The sequence below is a fragment of the Strongylocentrotus purpuratus genome, unplaced genomic scaffold (assembly GCF_000002235.5).
Source record: "Strongylocentrotus purpuratus isolate Spur 01 unplaced genomic scaffold, Spur_5.0 spur5_contig_857, whole genome shotgun sequence".
NCBI lineage: Eukaryota > Metazoa > Echinodermata > Echinoidea > Camarodonta > Strongylocentrotidae > Strongylocentrotus > Strongylocentrotus purpuratus.
In genome coordinates, this window is record NW_022145565.1 from 328,210 (window position 1) to 346,383 (window position 18,174).

At 36.4% G+C, this 18,174-nt stretch overlaps 1 protein-coding gene across 1 annotated transcript in view; it reads left to right on the forward strand.

Annotated features, from left to right (window-relative positions):
• Positions 1-18,174, forward strand: part of LOC115917889 — a 42,920-nt gene that overhangs the window by 16,486 nt on the left and 8,260 nt on the right. The window contains exon 3 of the mRNA XM_030996806.1: positions 5,719-5,810. Coding sequence (XP_030852666.1) covers positions 5,719-5,810 — 92 coding nt within the window. The remainder of the gene's footprint in view (positions 1-5,718; positions 5,811-18,174) is intronic.

The following is an 18,174-nucleotide window of genomic DNA, read 5'->3' on the forward strand; positions in this document are numbered from 1 at the left end:
GTGTAGTTGTCCAAAAGAAGTCGTAGATGGCGTTAACCAATATTTGCCATGCTACACCCCTTTAAAATGAAACTACATGTAGTGTAACCATGTCTTTTAGATTTATCCTGGAAATTCATACATTGTGTTCCTATAATAGCATTTTTTAGTATAGGATAAAATGAAATACATACATGTAGCCTTGTACATGTAGGTCTACTCATTTAATGTAGAACCATACATCACAAGCACATGCATCCAAGGTGTTTAGAACATGGATATTTTTAGACATGTGTTTTTCAGAAATATAGAAATCTCCAAGTTCATGTACATCCTTCCTGGTTGGTTAAATTGTTCTAAAAACGTCCATAAAACTAAAAATATTAACACAGAATATGAATTTATACACCTTGGATGATACCAGTATATATTCTGATCAATATTTTTGTCTAATTGGATATATATCCATATGTGTGTTTGCATAAATTGACTATGTATCAAAAATGGTTACGATAGGCTTCAAGGTTGGCCATCTGTTATTTGATTGACAAGACCTCCTTTTTAACCAATTACATGATGTACCATTCAATTGGTATTTGTCTGTAACCTATTTATAACAAAGGCTATGTAATGTCACATTATGCACAGCTTTTTGAACAACTAGAGCAGACAAAATAGAGTGAACTAGGGCAAGCACAACATATCATCCACAGAGTGCGATACAAATGGGCAATTGACACATTTAACAGTTCCCCTTCTATCCCTTGAAAACAATTTCAGTATCTTTTTCGTCAACATTCTGGTAAAGAGGGCAACAAAATCAATGAAATGAGACAAGGAGCTTGGAATGGAATGCTCCTTGTGTTGAGGGTTCTTCATGGGATGAGAGGAGAGAGGGAGGGAGGGTCTGATGGATTCCAACAGAAGATGCAGAAAAAAGAAGGTCTGCCAAAACAAGAGCCTTTTATCAATGTTCCAGATTCTAGAATAAGATTTGCAAACAAAGAGAAATGCCGAATGGTAAGAGAAGGAAAGATGTTGCTCATACTGCGCAAGTCAGCCAAGAATGCGATTGCTGTTGAAAAACATACAAGACCCAGTTCAATTTGGCAACGGTAATGAAAATAAGAGCGAAGCCTGAAATTGGCGAGCGGCGGGCGGGGCCCCGGCTGGAAAGAGGTTAACAAGCGGCTCTCACACCGTCTCAAGCCTGATTTCACCAGGATGAATCGAAAGTGGGTCATGGAAAAATGCGACCCAGTTAATAATACAGACAGGCAAGCGCCCCGACCCAAATACGCCACTCCGCGACCCACATATCTCTGAGACAAGAACAGAACACGAAAGCATGTCTCCTCGGCTGCTGCTGCCTACAAGGAGGAGAGAGAGTAAACAAAAGAGGGTTGCTTCTACATTGTAAGGTGGTCTCAATCTCACTGGTATCCATATCACATGTGTCTTCTCTATGCAATCAACATCTTCGTGATAAATGCGAGTGTGGATGCAACCTATTTGAAGGGATCGCTTTCTCAATGCGTGCGCCATCGATGATTGAACCACTTAGCATGCATCAAAAACAAAAACTTGATTGAAATCAGATCGCTGCTGCAAATTGCCTTTTTCATTACCTGATAACCTAAATTAATATTCCATGTAATACCATACTAAGAAAGCAAACATGATGTAGACTGCTCTCATTTGATTTGCATAATTCTTCCTCTTCATTAGTAACGTGTTCTCATCTTATCTATTTCATCTAGACGATATTATGAATATGGATACACTGTACATGGATATGGACAATACCATTTTTATGAGATTCAATGAAAGCAATGAATATCATCTTCAAATAAAATTTCTTCTTCTGTGTAAGAATAAAATCTCAAATAAAGCATGAAATAAGTATTGTTGCGTAAATCCTGACAATTTTGTGATAGTTGATGAGGTTCACGTGGCATGCTCTAGCTGTATAGAGAAGAGTAAAGTGAGAGTTGTATTACTTGAGAGTAGAGCTCTTATTGGTGTAATGAGAGTGTAGTGAAGATCCTCGCCTGCTCTACTTCTCTCTTGATATCTCTTATCCTACATTTCTCTACCTCTTAAAGTTGAAGATGGTAGGAATGGAATACAATTAAGCCCTCCATGTGAGCGGAAAGCTTACAAACATTATTTCATCTCGGCTCCCTTCTAAGGGCACATGACTTTTGCTCTGGTGACATTTTCTACAGGTTTTCCTTCTTAAAGTGTTAGAGTTATATTGGGTCATGTGCCTGCATGGTCTTAGCTCCAGGATTAGTGATAGATATTTGGCTAGTGTAAGAAACTGACTGTTGAACAATTGCCACTGAAGTGTATCATAAAATATTTCATGTATGTAGTCAGAAAAATCTCCCCCCCCCCCCCAAGAAAAATTAATCTTTAGATTTACAGGGATGAGATTCCTTCGCTGATTGGCGGATTTCCGCCTATTTCGAGATTTAAAAAAAAAATCCAAAAAAAAAAAAAATCAATATCATCTGAACAATGTGATAGAGTCCCTTTAAGCAAGATGGAGGGGGGGGGGGGTGGGGGCGGATTGGGGTAACAGATATTTCTTAAATTTAGAATTCAAATGCAAGGAAAACGTGTTCTTTTATGTAAACACTGTATATTCTAAAGTTTTCTGCACTAGGGGTGTTGCCCCCGGACCCCCTGTTAATCTTCCTCATTTTTGGGAATTTCTCTGTCTCATCCCTGGTTTTACTATGGGCAGTGGGAGGCAAGAATCTGCATCTCCCGTGCGCAGGGAATTACACATGGTTGCCTGTGAAAAGGCATATCCATGTATCATAATTATATAAAGTTTCACTAGTAGTCTATAAATGTCTCAATAGCTGTGTTTAAACCGTGAATCTAATAGGTCCATGGTTTAAACACACTATTCCTGATCACATTATCAACTCCACTTTTCACATGATCCTACACTCCTCCGAATGGACTGATTACCACTCCTAATTGGGGGTGTAGTTTCCGTCATTACGGCCCCACAATATGGATCCCTCTCCTGTCTTTACAGTCTGGACTTCCACTTTGATTGACCCTTTCAAGAAGAACTTAAAGACTCCCCTCTTTATTAACTGAATTATATTATACAAAAAGTATTACTTTTCCTTATTTAATTGATTAAATTACCATTTGACATTGACATTGTATACATGTATGTGCCTTTAAGGACGGATCTTATGGAAGGAGCTCCCTCCCATGATTAGAGAATTTTCACGCATTTCCATAAGTGCAGACGGATAGATAGCCATGTGGAATTAGATACAGACTAAATTAAATAATCATGTGCAAAAGACAGGTCTCCCAAGGTGAGAGGCAGACAAACATATGTTTACACATTTTGTACTGAGGTAGTGCAGAATATAAGTAGGGTGATTGAAGTTAGCATTTACAACATGAAATATTTGAAGACGTCTGAACAGAGATGATACTCATAGAGATATGTATTCAACCCATCTACTTATATAGGTTAGGTAGATGGAAGGGGAATAGGATGTGTGTGTGTGTGGTCGTCTAGCTGTGGTTTAAGCTGACCTATTTTCTTGAAATGAATATCTTAGGTTCTTGATTTCCTTCATCTTAAATACAGCTCCTTGAAAAGAGAGGGGTCTTGTCTATTTCTGGTTATCTCCTCTGGAATCTTACCTTTCCCTTTAATGTAATTAGCAATATTTTGATCTGTCATCACTCTCTAGTATTTTTTTGTATTTGTATTTTGTCTTTCCCTGCTCTCGTTCTCTCTGCCATCTGTCTCTCTTCTTATTTTTGTTGTTCTTCATCTTGATCTTCTTTTCTCTCTTTCTCTCCCTCAGTTTTCTTATATGTTCTGTATTTTTCGGTTTCTGTTTTCCATTGTGCATGTATGAATATATTTTTGTTTTTCTCTGTATCTGCCTGTGTGTGGCTGTCTTTCTGTCTGTCTCTCTCTTTCATGTGGTTTCTCTGTATTTCTCTTTGTTTCTATTGACCCCTCCCCCTCCCGACAGACCTCTCCTCATATCTGCTTCTCTGTTTCATCTTGTTTAATTGTATATCATAGTGTCTCCCTTTCTCTCTGTCTCTCTGGTACTGTTTATAACTGTGAATATACAGTATCTTTTTTTTTCTTTTCTCTCTCTCTCTCTGTCTTTCTGTCTCTCTCTCTCTCTTTTGTTTGGCCTCGTTGTAGTTTTATGTGTATCTTGATCTACCCCCCCCCATCTTTTGTAATACAAGTAATTGGATATATTTGGCTTTATATTGATATGAAAAATTGATGAAAAAATAATATAAAGAAGTGGACACTGGAGGAAATTAATGTATTCTATGTTATACATGTCAAGTTTATGTTCTCCTTTCAAAATCCATTCCTTTATTACTCATTTCCTGTAACTGTCTTTTAAACACAGATTGCCCTGATTGGAATTATAATAAAAGAAAATTAGAGCACCATTTGATTTCATGGACATGTTATCCAACGCATTCAATTAGTGTGTGTTTGTCTCGCTCTATTTCTTCCATTCTTTCCCCTGTTTTGTTTTTGAAAGAAGGGGATGTAATAGTGGTGTAGTTTGATTCCAACTTTGTTGCAATTCATAGATTGCCCCTGCCTCAGGTGCACAATGACTTTCCTCTCTCGATCTGCCAAAGAAAACAAAAGGAGAAACGCCACTAAAATTAAATTAGGAAAATTACGTGCAGACCACAAAATGGGTAAAAGTAGGCCAGACCTAAATAAGGTAGATTTGCTGCACGAAAGGGCAGAATTGCAATCTGGGAAGGGGAAAATACGTGAAATTAGAACATTCCATTTAACATGATTGAGTGATTTCTGATTGCTCATATGGTTGCCTGGTGAATGAAGATAAGGAGTGATTTAATAAGCGCTACTCAAAAATGGAGACATGATTTGGAGAAGGCTAGCCAGTTTTAGGGGTTCTCACGATGTCATTGTCATTTCTATTTCCATGAAAAGGGCTGTTCAACCTTAGAGTTACAGAAAGTAGCAATTGATTGAGCAGTGAATTATGAAGAGTGCTTGTCGTGAATATCCAATAAATATTACCCAACGTAAACTATGTTTAATGTATCTTAAGCTGTCATGTTGGATTCTACTTTTAACATTATTTTACACTGAGAATTTTATGACTGGTCTCTTGTGTAGTATTTTTTTAAAAATAGTTTTTATTTTAATCATGCATAAAGATATTTATTGCTCATAAATTTTGTAAAGATAAATATTGAGAGAAACTGTACATCTTGTATGAAGTTAAAGAGACAACATTAGCCCGATGGTAACTGACTTCACTTATTCTCATCTACTTAATGCAGGGATGCATGGTTCCCATAAATATCAATAAAAAGATTAACTTTTAAAGTACAAAACAGACAGGTAAATCTGTCTATGTGCTTGACAATATTGCTAAAATAAACACAGTTTCATGCTTTTAGATTTCTACAGATTAATTCCTATATAAAACAAAGAAGATAATATACTATAATATGATATATAAATAGCATATTAACTCACCAATGACCAGTAAAATGAACTTTTGTGACAAAAAATATCAATATGTAGACTATAGGGGTTATAATAACCACAAAAGAAAGTTTGAGTTCTGTTCTGTTCCCATTGGCAGTGGGTTGAGGTCTATCTTTTTAGATCATTTATTTCCTGTCTTTTTGTTAACCATCTTTTTTTCTTCTTTTCTTTTCTAGATTTTGATAAAGACATGAACATCCTATGTCAGGTATGCGGAGACAAGGCATCAGGCTTTCACTATGGAGTACATTCATGCGAAGGCTGCAAGGTAAATAAGATTGCATACCTTTAAAGTGGCAGTGAGTTATTACACCAAAGATATTTGCTTATCCACATCCATTTTGCTTATATCTTTGTGCAATTGTTGATGAATATGAAGAGTGGAATTCTATTCAATGCACCCGTTTTTGTATTCCAGCTTTAATGAAAACAAATTGTGCGAGGACTTTTCAACCGTTTTTGTCTCGTGTTAATTGTGCAATTTCATTCCTATTTATTTTTCTGGTAGTGCTCTTGAGATTGATCTGTATTGTATCCCAATGATGTAGAACTTGCTATTAGAATATGTCAGATAACCTATCTTGTATTATAATAGAGAAACTAGCCTGATATTGTAACAACTAAGATCGGTTAACAAATCAGAAGCAAGAAATGGATATGACATCATATTCTGTGCCGATTTTTTTTTATGAAACAAGAATTGGGGCATGAAAACAAAATTATTACAGATTAACCAGGTTTCTTAGCTTTCATTGTTTACCCAGGAAATAAAAACTGGGTCAACGGCCCACTTTTTTTTAATCGCAAGAATGTTTCCTCTCCACGCCATCGCTTGGCTCTTAGCCCCGCCCCCATGATACAATCTGCCCCGCCCCCCTCGGCGTTGGTGGCGTCCGTCCAACGAGACTATCATCCCATCTGATTGTACTTTAATCATACTTGTACTACATCCTGCATGCTTTGTATTGTATTGTGTTGACTATAACAGATGGTTAGCAACCAATAGCCCAAAGAACTGCAATGTGTTTTCATGTTAACAAACTCAAGTAACCAATCAAGCTTCGTTTTGTGATCAGGCTTTGTAGTCAAAGCCGATTATAAAATCATAATTCTTTGTTTGAAGATGTCCTCCAAGATAAATAGGAAAAGCTGCTGGATTTTAGCTAGGTTTTTAAATAAGAAAATCCTTGAATAATCTGGACCAGGGTTGGAGGCACCAGAAACAAAATGAAAAATTCACTTTGTAAGATGCTTCCTTTACCTACATGTAAACATGCATTACATAGATGTCTATCAGCAATTCAGGCATAAGGAAAGTTGACTTGTAGATCTGTGTTACTAAATTGTGTACTTCTTGGTATATATATATATATATCCGATTAATTGTTTGATTAATCTACATGTACATGAAAACTTTGTCCTATGAAATAGAGAATGCATAAAGTTGGTATGATATTGACCAATATTTCAGCTCTTGTGGATGCTTCAAGGGTATATGAAATGTTGTAAAAGGGGTTAAGCTTCATGAAATACTATTTCTTGAAAGCATAAAGCCTGCTACCTGTTTGTCACAAGTTTTTTCTTTGGCCCATATCTATAATCAAAACACCATTCCTGATTAGAAATATAAATCTTTTTACTCTACCACAATGAGCCTTCTTTGTACATGTATAGCACAAAGCTTTACTGGTATACTAAAACGATTTTGGTAAATTGGATTGTTTCCATGTTTTTTGTCAGCTTTAGAAAAAAAGAAGAAAAAAAAAATGCAGGATAATGAAAATATAAGGAAGTGAATTCACATCATTTGTATGGTTAAACAGAATTATTGAAAAACAACAAAATGGGACAACTCACCTGAAAGTAAACACTGTTTCAGATGGTTTGTTGTGCTCTTATAATCTCTTCCTATAGAAATAAGCCTGAGTTTATGAGCTAAATACTTTGCCTTTGTCAAGATTGCCTTTATCCTCGCTTTATGATTTTTTCCCTTTCCTTATGATCTTATAACTTCTCAGTTTTTTAATCCAATAGCACTGTTAGTTCAATAACCTGCATATTTTATGCTCATTCACATCATGTAAACAAGGATACTATGAATATATCTCTTCTTTTCATTAAAAAAAAAAAAAAAAAAAAAAAATCATATTTTTTTCTTTTTTAATTTTGTGGATAGTCAGATACTGAGTATTATGCTAAAAACTCCAACAACAAAAATATCTGTTATGCTTGCTTCAGTGTAGTACAGTAGAAGTACATTTATGTGTGTCAAAAATAATCAGGTGTGCTCTTAATGTGTGTATAGATACATGTAGAGGAGATATTTGAAATTATAATTTTTTTGTAATTTTTTGTACTTTTTAAACAGGGTCGCTCTGTCAGTATTAGAACTTTTTTTCGAAGAGGCCCTGTACAAATTGTTACAAGTACAATATATTGGAAGTAATTTTAACAAAATATTCACACAAAGCAATGATTCTGGCTTCCCTGGCTTCTATATAAGTAATACGCTAAGGCTCCGCGGGGGGCGCGACGTCTCGGCGAGCCTTTGTATTCTATTGTTTTTTAATGAGATCGCCGACCCAAGTTGGTGCGGCTATCTCCTCCTGAACCCTCCCCTCGGGGTACCCGTGCCCGGTGCCATCGTCCACGGGAGAGTCTACTCTGTGGAATTGGCTATACTCCGCCCGAGGTCCTCCTCCGTGTCGACGTCCAGGGCGAAAACAGACGCGACATGCATAATGCAGGATATGCGTGACGACAGAGATACCTCATGGATATTCAACATTGCATCCGTAGACACACGACCGATGACCATCCACTCACATTAAGTTGCGTATTAAATGCACGATGGACAGGGTCGGGATTACCCGAGTAAAGCATCTTTCTATAGGATATCCTTTGTAGTAGCGCTGCACAAGCCAGGGGGATACGCGGGGCTTCCCGTCGACGTCCAAACTTAGAGACCCATTTCCGTCATGAATGCCGCGATTTGTATATAGTTTTCGTGAATGGAGGTATGAAATAAAAGCTTATTTTGTGATTATTACGGCCATGCTAACTAAATTTTGATTATCATTTTCTAAAGGAAAGTTTTCACAAGTAAACCATTGGACTGACAATTCAGTCGCAAGCTGCCTTCAGTCAACACACAGTGCAATGCTGCTGTGTGCGGTGTGTGAGTTGAAATGAGCTTGCAGGAAGCTCCTAACCGGCACCGCGCACCGTAGGCGTCCGACGCCTGCGGCGCCGGTGTTCGAGCTCTGGAGTTACGCTGTAGTGTGTGTGAGTTCACCTGAGCTGAGTCGAAGAGATTTGACACTTTGAAATTGTTATCTGTTGGTTTGCATCATTATTGCCGCGATTTCAATATAGTTTCGTGAATAGATTTACGAAACCTGAGCTTAGAATTAGTAAAAGTATTACTAATGTCTATGTTTTAAAACGACTGTCTGATTTTCTTGTGAAAATTTTACTTTGAAAAATGATTATCGAAATTCATGGTCAGAAATAATCACAATCTAGGGTGTATTATGTTACAGTTCTTGCATCAAATCAATGCATGAAAACTTAGTTATTGAACTAGAATTTTTTTTTTTTTTAAATAGGCAATTATGAAGTAGGAAGCCTGAAACCTTGGCCTACTAAACAAATCTCAACAAAGTGTAGGCCTATCTTTTTATGAATTAATGAAAAAGTAGCCCCAGAAAAAAGAGCCCCCGAAAGTTGAAAAAGTAGCCCCCGAAAAATTTCCCCAAAATTTGAAATGGAGCCCCCGACATGAAAAACTTAATTTTTTGCCTGCGCCCCCCTCTAGAATCCCGCGGATTTCCGCGGGTACTGAGTTGAGTGTATATATAATATAGGCGTGGGGTCCACGGGTTTAAAGGGCCATAAACCCCCAAAAGCTCGGGGGTTACGTTCTTCAAAGTTGGGGGGGGGGGGAGAGATCAGATCGCAGCGAGTTGAGTGTATATATAATATAGGCGTGGGGTCCACGGGTTTCAAGGGGCCATAAACCCCCGAAAGCTCGGGGGTTTTAGGCGTTTAATTAAGGTCAGATGAGCATATTTTTAATACTTATTTGTGACACTCGGGGTCACTAATTGGCGTGGGGTCAATACGTAGTGTTGCGTACCAACTACGCTGGCCTACGTTACTATATGCTGAGGGACGGAAAGGGGTACGCAAGGTTAACGAAAACAATTCAACATGTTTAATTTTTTTCGCGTACTTTCGGCGTAGAAACTTGACGCAAAAAGTTCGCCTTTTTACGCAACAGTACGCTACCCTACGCCAGATCGACTAAGCAGTAAAAGCTTTCCACACAGTAAGCAACCATAAGCAAACCTGTACGCCAGCCTACGCATAACCTACGCAGGGACTTTTTTTTCCCATTACTACGCAGCCGAATTTCTGCGTAGTCGGTACCCAAAATACGGAACTCTACGCAGTTCCAGTGGCTTAAAGAATAACTACCGGTACAGTTGGATCGTTTTTTTTTTTTTTATATAAGGCCAAATTTAAAAAAAAAACAGGTTTAGCGTCCTGTTTTTTTGAAAAATGGGAAGGAGGAGGCCCTTTTTTTCTTTCAAAATGGCCGCTCCGTACATTTTCCCTGACATCCAGGCTATTTTTCAAGATGGCGGCCGACAATTTTTTTTTTTCTTTTTTAAAATCAGAAATACATTTTAGCAGTGCTTTTCATTTTTTTTTTCTTTCAAAAAAAAATTTAAAAAAATTTAAAAAAATAAATAAATAAAAAAAAAATAGGAGGCGGCCCCCAAAAAGGAAGCAGACGGGAACGCTGTCTTTTTTTACTTTCAAAAAAAAAAAAAAAAAAAAAAAATCAAAAAAATCAAAAAAATTTCAAAAAAAAAAAAATAGGGGGTGGCCCCCAAAAAGGAAGCGGGCGGGGATGCTAAACATGTATATTTTTTTAATGGCCTAAATGGCAAATAAAGTTCTTGGTGGTTTTAATTTAGACAGTCTCTATATATCTATTTACACCCCCCGCCCCCCTCTAGAATCCCGCGGATTTCCGCGGGTCCTGCTAGTGTAGTATGATTCTTGAAGAAAGAACTTTGAAGTTATCACCTCACCTATTATCAAGACACTGGCTTCTTGTTCCTTATGGTGCTCGTTATCATAGCATTCTAATTCACATGAACATAATACATATATCCCATTGGGGACTTTTTTTATTGTTCTCTACTTGCCCTTAATTGAGACTGGTGATAGTCAAGTAACTTCACTTAAAAGTTAATGGCAGTAAATCATGTCAAGTGCATGGTATTAAGGGTATTTCACGGCTACTTAACATCTATTGATTATTGTATTGACACAGTTTCTCATGCACGCACATATTTCCCATGACAATTGATTTTTTAGGCCAAGCAATGTGTCACTCATTCACAAAGAATTATAGATGATCTTCTGAACTATCTACTACGTCAGTGCTAATGCTACAAGTTTAGCATAGCTGTGGAAATATTCTATAAACCTATATAAAAGAGGTTAGGAAATTAATGGACATGAAATCATTTGTGTAAATTGGGTTTTACAAATAGTTTAGGTCTCTTCCCATCATGCAAGATTACATGCATATCAATTCTTCTTTTTCTATATTCTGATGGACAATTTGTCTTTTATTATCCTATTATCAGACAAGGAGTAACTAAATATAATTGAATTTCTAAAAGCACACCGGCAAAGAGGTCAAAATTGTTTAATAGGGGGAATTAGATAAACCTTTTTCTTGGGGTAAGAAATGATATGATTGGCTCCTATTTATTTCTTCACCTTCATCTGTTCCATCTCTCTATGTTCAGATAACAACGTATTGCCCCACTAGATCCATGTTCCATCCTACAACCATTCAGCTACACATTGTTATCAATATCATCATTTATTCTACCACCCTACCACATTGAGCTATTCATTGTTTCCTCCTATCATTCTCACTACCACCAAACAATATCCAGCTACAACTTCCCTTGCCATCACTGTTCACTCTACCACTCTTCTACTCTATTTACCTTGTATACAACCTGATAATATTCAACTCAGTTACTCATTAATCTTACCTCCATTCTCACCAACAAATATCACCTTTCCTTCACCATTTAATCCAGTAGCTCTTCATTAATGTAGCAACTCTTCTACCACCCTACCGCATGGGCATGTAGGCACTCATTTACCCCCTTCCTTTACTATGCTCACTGCCATCTTACCATATTCAGGTCCGAAATGATTCTCCTTTCACCATTTCCCCTACCACTCCATCAAATGGAACCACCTCCTCTACCACCCTAGGACCCAAGCCATCCTCCTACCTTCTACCACATAATTCCTTCCGCTATTCCCTCTACCACAATATTCAGCTGTAAAATTGCCCTCCTCGCACCATTTTACCCTACCACTCTACCTGCCATAATCTGGTAATAATTAACCCCTCCTACCAATCTCACTACCACTTTATTAAGCTACTTAAGTACCTTTCCCTCACCAGTCACTCTAACAAGTTTAGCCACCTCTCTGCCACCCGTACCACAATCAGCTACTCATGTCCATGTTCATCACCATTTTCCGTACCACCCCATCCCTCTCTGCCACCCATCTATCCCTCCTATATATCATTCTTGTTAGCATTGTATTTGGCTACAAAAGTACTTTCCCCTTATCACTACCTCTCTACCAAATTTAGCAACTTTTCTACCACCCTAGCCACATTCCGCCATCCATCTCCCTCCTCACCACCAGCATTCTCCATCTTCACAATCACCATTCTCTCGCTACCACAACCTTTCCTAGTTTGACCCCAGCTGGCAAGCTGTGCACCATGCCAAGAATTGAGAGGAGCCATGATCAACATACTTGCGTGACATACTTGACCCAGGAGAGTTAAACTCCTTGCATGAGGGCATCAACGCAACATGAACGATGCAACATGAACGATGCAAGAAAGGAAGAAGAAGAAAGAAAAAAGTCCATGTGCTGGTTTCATACATCGCTAGCCACAGATCCCCTCTTTAAAAAAAAAAAAGAGAGTAGAAGGAAATAATATCTAGGTTACTATTATCGGAAATGATTTGAATGTCAGATCTTTTTGGAAAATAAAACTGGGATATCTAGGTCATGAACTAGTTCAGTGACAACATGCCATGTTTTCTTTTTTTTTCCTCTCTCATTCATTCTTCTTTTCCCCCCCCCCCCATCTCTTGACTCCTCTAGTAAACTGGAGTTGGTAGTCATTGAATGCTTGAGTGCCATTCTTGAATGGACTAAATTGAAAGTGCTTAATAGCCACAATTTTTGCTCCATTTTTTCTGTGAGATGGAATTGAATAATCACGTAATGTTTTGTCCCTGCTCTATTTTTCAAATTGGTTGTATTATCCACTTAGTAATGCCTTGCGATCAACCTCTGTTTCTATGGGAGAGGAAAATGAGTGTGGTCATGCGATTCAGTTTATAACATGCTTTCTTTAAAGAAACATGCCCTATTTTTGTCATCTCTCTTTTGATACATAAACCATATCTAGAGTAGTCTGACATTTTCTGATGCATTTGTGGTTTTAATAGCCTTATTTTGTATTCAATCTCTTTATCTAAATAGGACTTTTAACCTATATATATAAATTTACATGTACATGGCACATTAACTTTTGGTGTCAAGCGATTGTGATGTACCATGCTCTTTGTCATCACAATGACAAAGAGCTATTTTGCGGCTTTTTAAATATTTCCTGCAGTCTTTTGTTAATAGATTGTAGCATTGAAAAGTCAAAGTAATATCTCCTGAAGTTCATTAAAAAAATTGTTACTCTTAATTCTTGCAAGAAAATGTCATTTACACCTCTATAGAAGTAAAACAAATTGTGTGCATGTATATGCCTTCAACTTTTAAAATTCTGGTTATAGATTATAGCATTAAAAAGTCTGAGTAAAATCTTCTGAAGTTCATTAAAAAAAAATTGTTCATCCTATTAATCTTATAAGACAATGTCATTTATACCTCTAGAAGTAAAACAAATTGTGTGCATGTATACCGTATGCCTCAACTAAACTCTGGTGTAATGTTTTTATTTTCATTGCTAGACTTTGGTGTAAATACAGATCAGTGCAGACTGTGGTATTACTATTCCTCTTTGTTTTGTTGTCTGTTTCAGTGATAAGAGAAGTGCAGATTCTGAATATATCCATTACAGTTTCTTGGATGCACATTAGCCTGGTCTCTGGTGTAGCTACCCATCTCTATCCCTCTGAGAAGACAACTGGTAACACCAGTCTCTAGATTTGGTGTTAACAGTTGTGTTCTCAGAATGCAAATTAGTGTTGACTCTGGTGTAACTAAATCCATCTTCAAACTTTGGTGTTAACAACATCATTCTCAGATAGCAAATGAGTGTAGACACCGGTGTAACTTATTTTATTATTATCTCTGTTTTCTAGACTTTGGTATGAGTATTACATGTAGCAATCTCAGATTGCATGAGCAAATTACTCTAGTGTAACTATTCATCTACAACTCCTCCTCTCTGTTTCTAGACTTTGGTGTCAACAATAACGTTCTCAGAATTGCAAATGAGTGTATACTCTGGTGTAGCTAATCATGTTTCTGGAATGCAAATGAGTGTAGATTTGAGCAAGCTGGGACGTCATCATGCTCCCCTGCTCATTTAGGTTAATGGTTCTATGAATGTTTGAAATGAGCTCACGTGAACTAGTTCATCTAGCTGCAGCAGCGGTGGTCGCCCGGTCGAGTCGCCAGTGTTACAATAAACCGCAGTAGGATTGATAGATGGGCTGTGGGTAAAGGCTATGTGTAAAAGGAGTGCATCCATTGTCTCAGATAAATGTAGAGCAGAGATACCCAGAGAGAAAGAGAGATGAGAGAGAAAGAGAGAAAGAGAGATGAGAGAGATCGAGCAAACTACTTAGGGTTAATCTGTTGAAAGCTCAAATAGGATGATGGATATTCAGTCAATTCAGTGAAAGTGTTTGATATTCAAAACAGATACGGTCTTTTAGAATTACAATGTTTGACAGATTATTATGTCATGTTTTTTTTCTGAGATACCACGCAGCAATTAGCATAGATAGAACATATAGAAACCAGAAATCCAATTTGTGTGATATGATTGTAAATGATTAGTGAACAACAGATTGATACAAGAAATGGTCAATGAAATAATGGTTTGAACTTTTGAGTGTGTATAGACAGAAAAAGTATGAAATCATTAAGTAGGTAATACTAGCCTTAGATTATGAAGTGTATCCATATTCAATCCTCATTATTACAGCTTTAGTTAAGTTTTGTATTCTTTGACTTTGCATGTTCTTTTTATGAATAAATCCAATAAAATTCTATTCAGTTTAGCAGAAACTGTCATAAACAAACAGGTTAATTAAAGAACATAATTCTACTTAGATAATAATACCCATGATAATCAAAGTGTCGAGGAGCTTCAAACTTCATGTTTTATTCCATTGCAGAATATAATTGATGTTTCATTCATTTTTGACAGGAAATCATTTATTGGTAATGAGAACTATGATTGCAAGAAGCAATTATCATTTTTTATGTTTCATTCAAGGAAGTGGGAAGTTATTCATGCTAAATACCATATTATCATCTACTGAAACCAAAAGGTCAATAAATCGCTAATTAAGTCTGAATATGTGCTATGAAAACCTAAATTCAATGTACTTAAATGAATAATAATAATAATAATAAAGATAGATTTATTGAGCGCATAATAAACAGAAGTTTCTCTATGCGCTTTACAAAGTAAAAAATAAGCAAGTACAAGTATATTTAAATAGTAACAACAACGAAATATAAAAACCTTAAAGACCGTCACCACTACTGGGCAAGAAGGGATTAGACCATACAGCGAGCCATCGAGGTCACTGTGACAGGTGGCTATCTCATTAACTCAGCTCTCATTTAACATAAGAAAAAGAGGATCATGGGGGAACAACAGGCACCGATTGGGGAAGTTTTCTATATAGAGGGAGCAAGTAGCTACAAGTATGGCAGTGTGCCTTTAAACTGACATGTAGCTAAAAAGAATTCATAGCAAGCAAAGTTAATACAGATAGCATTTGAATAGTCCTTTTTTACAACTTCAAGTCCGGTTTTAATAAACATGTTTTTAACGAAATTACATCTACACACTGTATGTAACATCTCCAATTTAAAAAAAAATGCAACTGTAACTCTGACCCAACATCTTTAACAAAATTGATTGAGAAGCAATTTGTTGCTGAAGCATACATTGTATGTGAACGCCAAATTATATGAACGTAGACAGGGTTCAATTTTATATAGGGGGGTAAAAGTGAACAAAATAAAATCTACACTCTTCATGAAATTCATGATTGGATGATAATGTACAATAGGCAGGTGTTCTTCTATATTGCCTAGCATAGCCTTGATATGAAATCATTATGAAGTATACATCGATATTCTTGAGAGGCACTGCTAGACAATTTTGAAAGAAGGAATTAATTAGGCTAAATTTGCTGAAAGAAAGTTTTGAATGAGGTAGACCGGGTCATATTTCCCTGTAGGGATGGACGCCCCTCTAAATCATGCAAAAGAGCTGGATTCTCAATGAAAAGCAAGTCAACTATTGCTAATTCTTTGAAACTTATCAGGCATTAGAAACAAACAGTAAGCCACATGTACAGTGTAAGTCATTTTTCATCACCAAAACCCCACATCACACTGTTATAGAGATTATAAAATGATATTTCACTTTGACCTTTCATTTAATGGACAATAGTCCTTCATTACATTCCCTGGAATAGTCATCACTTTGAATCTTCTGTCACTTACTTCCAATTGGTCATGTAGCTTCTAGGAATACTATATGATCTAAGATTAATTGATGAATTATCTGTAAAACAGCTACATTAATAGGGTTTGTAATATAAATAATGTTAGATATTCTTTTCATTCTCAATACAATGAAATGGTTCTCAGAAGTTTCTCCCAAATGTGTTTAAAGTAGCATGTTATGAAAAGCTTTATATTTGAATTATGTGTTCACCTTGTTCCTTCATTGCATTTAGAGTGTGTTTATTATGTATGATTATGTAGGCTTATTGGCCCAAAGTTGTGCCGTTTAATAGTCTTTTGATTATTAGGATTAGGTCTTTTAGGAGGGAATGATGATCATTGGTGGAGAGTTGAGAGTACACTTGATGGCCAATGACCATTCACCTACTAAAAAAAAAGTGTTACAAACAAATTGAAAATGGCTTATCAGTGGAAAAATTAAAAGAATTAGACAAGAGTAAGGTCTGATCAATAATAATTTCAGGTTTCCATTATTCAAAATTGAAGTACATGTTCTATGTACTTGCTTTACAACTTGCATAAAGCACATTTAGAGCATACATGTGATTTCATGCAGTAGGTTTACTACATAAGAGAGGTTAGCCAGTGGTCAAGCCTGCCAGACCAGGTAGATTGACCACTACTTCACCTTGACCCAATGATTGAGCTAAGAATAGCATACTAACCTAGAAGATATGTCCACTAGACTTCCAGACAACACATGATACTTAGTCTATACAATCAGACAGTTTAAAAACATTTCAATATTCTGTCAAAAATGTAATATCTGAACAAAAAGAAGATTGATTGTTGTTTGGTCTACAACCAGTTCATCTACTACCCAATCGGTCTATTCCCTTATGGTCTGAAATGTCAAGTTTTGTATTCATATTTGTATGCTTTTATAAGCCTTATACACTTCTGGATTTTAAAAGTGAATATTACCTGCAGTGTATTATGTAATTTGATTATTACATGTATAGCATCTGAGCAATATTTAAACTGTACCTTTGGAAAGTTCATGAGATTTGGTTCATACAATGTACGTTGAGTAGCCTTTTGCCAACACTCAACACCAACATGCCCAATAAAAACAAATATATGAAACACCAAATTCTGGCCTTTTAGATATATTCTTAAAGGGGAAGTCCACCCTGAAATTAAGTTAGTTTTAATAGGAGTAGAAAAATGAGAGAAACAAGTCAGTGAAAGTTTGAGCAAATTCCGATTAAAAATAAGGAAGTTAGGATTTTTGAAGTTGTGATCAATCAAACACAAATTGGCAACTCTATGACGTATCATGCGAGCTCAACTTCCATTTGCTCAGTACTAAAAAAATCTAAAATTTTCATTTTCCCTCAAGAAAAATTTCAACCATACATGCACCCTAAATATAATAATTGCAAATATGTTTCTATACTCCCCCTGCAAGGAACAAATATATATTCCGTCATCAATAACGAAGAAAACATGATTTTATGGAATATTATGCACAAAGCTAATGAAGGAGAGCTCGTATAATAAGTCACAGAGTTGCCAATTTGTATTTGATTGATCACAACTTCAATAATTCATAACTTTCTTATTTTCATTCAGAATTTGCTAAAACTTTCACTCACCTGATTTTCTTATTATTCTGCCTCTATCGAAACAAACTTATTTTTGGGGTGGACTTTCCCTTTAATTCACAGTAGGTCTCCTGAAAGGAATTTATAAGCCTCCACTATTCTATTAAGAAGTTCAAAGATTTATTGATTTATTCCAATTTTGCCTAATATTGGATT